At 40.7% G+C, this 2,783-nt stretch overlaps 1 protein-coding gene across 1 annotated transcript in view; it reads left to right on the top strand.

Moving 5' to 3' along the window:
• The window catches only part of LOC119586612, a 51,882-nt gene extending 49,433 nt beyond the window's left edge, over positions 1 to 2,449 (top strand). The window contains exons 28-32 of the mRNA XM_037935361.1: positions 93 to 296; positions 710 to 892; positions 1,182 to 1,385; positions 1,553 to 1,741; positions 1,858 to 2,449. Of these exons, the coding sequence (XP_037791289.1) occupies positions 93 to 296; positions 710 to 892; positions 1,182 to 1,385; positions 1,553 to 1,741; positions 1,858 to 2,108 (1,031 nt within the window). The 3' untranslated portion in view covers positions 2,109 to 2,449. The remainder of the gene's footprint in view (positions 1 to 92; positions 297 to 709; positions 893 to 1,181; positions 1,386 to 1,552; positions 1,742 to 1,857) is intronic.
• Positions 2,450 to 2,783: the final 334 nt, after the last annotated feature.

The following is a 2,783-nucleotide window of genomic DNA, read 5'->3' on the forward strand; positions in this document are numbered from 1 at the left end:
CCCCCTTTCGTTCTCCTTCTCCCTCTTTTCGTTATCTATCCCCCTCCATCTGCTCCCTTATTACACCTCGTTTGATTCTTTCTGCATTCCAGCCATTACAGATGCCCTCCCGCCATCGCTCGACCCTTCGTGGACGGTCGAGGGGAACGAGAACCCCAGCCTGATTTGGGAAGGGAAGACCCTCACCCTCCACTGCGCCTCCTATGCATACAACCCAGCTGGCGAAGATTCCACTACTCTCACTTACACGCAGTCCGAGTGGGTGTTGGCTGATCCTGGTTTTGAATGTGTTAATGGTAGGTTTGTTGGGGATTAGCGAAGCGTCTCTCTACTTTGAAGAATTTACATTGTGCTTCTCTCTTTATTTATCTTATTTTCCTAGTAACCTAGTAGCATATTTGCTCTTTCCTTTTGCATCCTTACCTACATTCTTTTAACAGTCTCTGTATTTCATGAGAAAAAACAAATTACCTTTCCCACGACGCATCCTACAAAATTGCCCCATTTTAGTAATAAAATGTGTGAAGTCAGCTATCGTGGTCAGAAATGCCCACTGCATAAGGGTAATGAAAATAATACAGTGAACAGTGGATTTTCTGCCTTTACATAGAGGGATAAGGAATAAGAATATAGATCAGACATCTGGCACTTAGACTAAACTATTACAGATTGCGAAAAAGAATAGCATATGTACTTTTCCACTTCTCAGTTTCTACATCCTTGCCAAGTGGAGCTACCTTGGTGGGCCCGCCCCCTCCTTACGAGGTAGGCCAGACACTACGACTGGTATGCGCGAACAACACTCTTTCAGCCAAAGGAGAGAACATGACTCAAGTAACGTACACTGACGCAGGATGGATGAAGGAAGACCCAGACTTTGAGTGTTATGAGAGTGAGTTTATTATGCAATGGCTGGGATTTTTTTATGAGTGATTCCAAAATGCATGATTTCTCCATAGTTTCAATGTTACATCATCAGAACTTTGGAATTATTCATTTTTAAGAATACCTCTTCTACGTTAATCACCATGAATTCTGTTTTTACAGATACTATATGTTATTTGTACGTAATGCATGGAATGAAAGTTATTACTACAAGTGTATGATCATAGTAAATCACACAGATTACATTCACTATGGAATAGGTTGTGCTTATATATACGATAAACTTTGTGCCTAAGTGTTGGAGGAAGCACAGCCTCCACCTTCGGGCAGTGGCTGGATTGTGGAAGGAGACGACGACCCGAGTCTCATCTGGGAAGGAAAGACGCTCACGATCCGCTGCGGCCACAATCAGTATAACCCAAATGGCGAAAACTCGTCTACCATCACTTACTCTGGGTCCGAGTGGGTGCCAGCCGATCTACATTTTATGTGCGTTAATGGTGAGTTTAGTTGCATTTTTTCTGATACAGCTTACTGCCCTTTTTTTATTTAGCAGTAGTATGAGGCGCGTAGAGGAAGACACCTGAAATGCAGATCTTTCATTTCACAAATTAGCTTATAAACTCAGCAACGAACGTCATGCAAAATGCTTCATTTATTATCCCAGTCTCAGTTTCTTCGCCCTTGCCTGTGGGAGCCACCCTGGTTGGAGCCGAGCCACCCTACACAGAAGGCCAGACAGCGATGCTAGAATGTGAGGAAGGAAAATTATCGGCCAAGGGGGAAAGCAGTACTATTGTGACTTTCACCCATGGGGAATGGATCATGCAGGACCCTGATTTTGACTGCTTCGAGAGTGAGAAATGCACCCTATTTATTTTTAAAATGACATGTAACCTGAACAATGCTTGAGAAGAAAATACCAATAATTGGTGTCCTTGGTCATACTATTCATGCTTTATTCTAATTCAGTGTTAGATGATGCTGAACTCCCATCAATAGAAGGCAATTGGGAGATTGTTGAGGAGGGTAACCCAAGCCTTATTTGGGAGGGAAAGAAACTAAGTATTCGCTGCTTAGAAGGAATGTACAACCCTGACGGCGACCCCACGTCCAGCATCACCTACAGTGGGTCTGAATGGGCACAGGATGATCCAGACTTCGACTGCACTAAAAGTAAGTTTACCTTTGAATGCATTTTTCTGTTTGCAAAAACGGTATGATGATATGCATTTGAGAAGACTAAATTACATTTTGTAATTCTGAATTCTAGTAATAGGTTACATGCAAATGTAATATACATGAAATAATATGCATTATTGTTAATCCATTTTCCATTTTCTCTTCATTTATGTTAGCTTTATATCCCTGTAATTCAAATTTTCATTTTCATTACAAGCACAATGCAAGTGTATGAAAACAAAATGTTGGAATGCAAGTAAAGCGTGTGGTTGGTGTGTTATGTTGGGATATGAGGCTCAAAAGTGGGTGTGAACATCTGGTTATTTATATATTTGTTCCGTTCTATGCATAAATAATTGTACAAATAAACAGAAATATTTAAGGTTTGTATTTTAATTTCATCCTTATTACACTTCCAGAATAGTACAGGAAAATACACACATATAGGCTATATATTAAATTATATATTCTATACAAAGGTATAAAACAGACTAGTGTTTTCAATATTTTGGAAATAAAAATATGTCAGTTTATGAGAATATCATCTTCATATATAGATTAGTCTTGTTCACCCTTTTCCTATTTAACACGTTCCCCGCAGAAGCGAGAATCACGCTTACCCCCCCCCCCCCATGGCGCGGAACTTTCAAACTTTATCACACCAGTTTGACGCTAGCCAGCAGCTCCCCTGGGGCCAAGGAGTCACATGATAACCT

The sequence above is a fragment of the Penaeus monodon genome, chromosome 21 (assembly GCF_015228065.2).
Source record: "Penaeus monodon isolate SGIC_2016 chromosome 21, NSTDA_Pmon_1, whole genome shotgun sequence".
Taxonomy (NCBI): Eukaryota; Metazoa; Arthropoda; class Malacostraca; order Decapoda; family Penaeidae; genus Penaeus; species Penaeus monodon.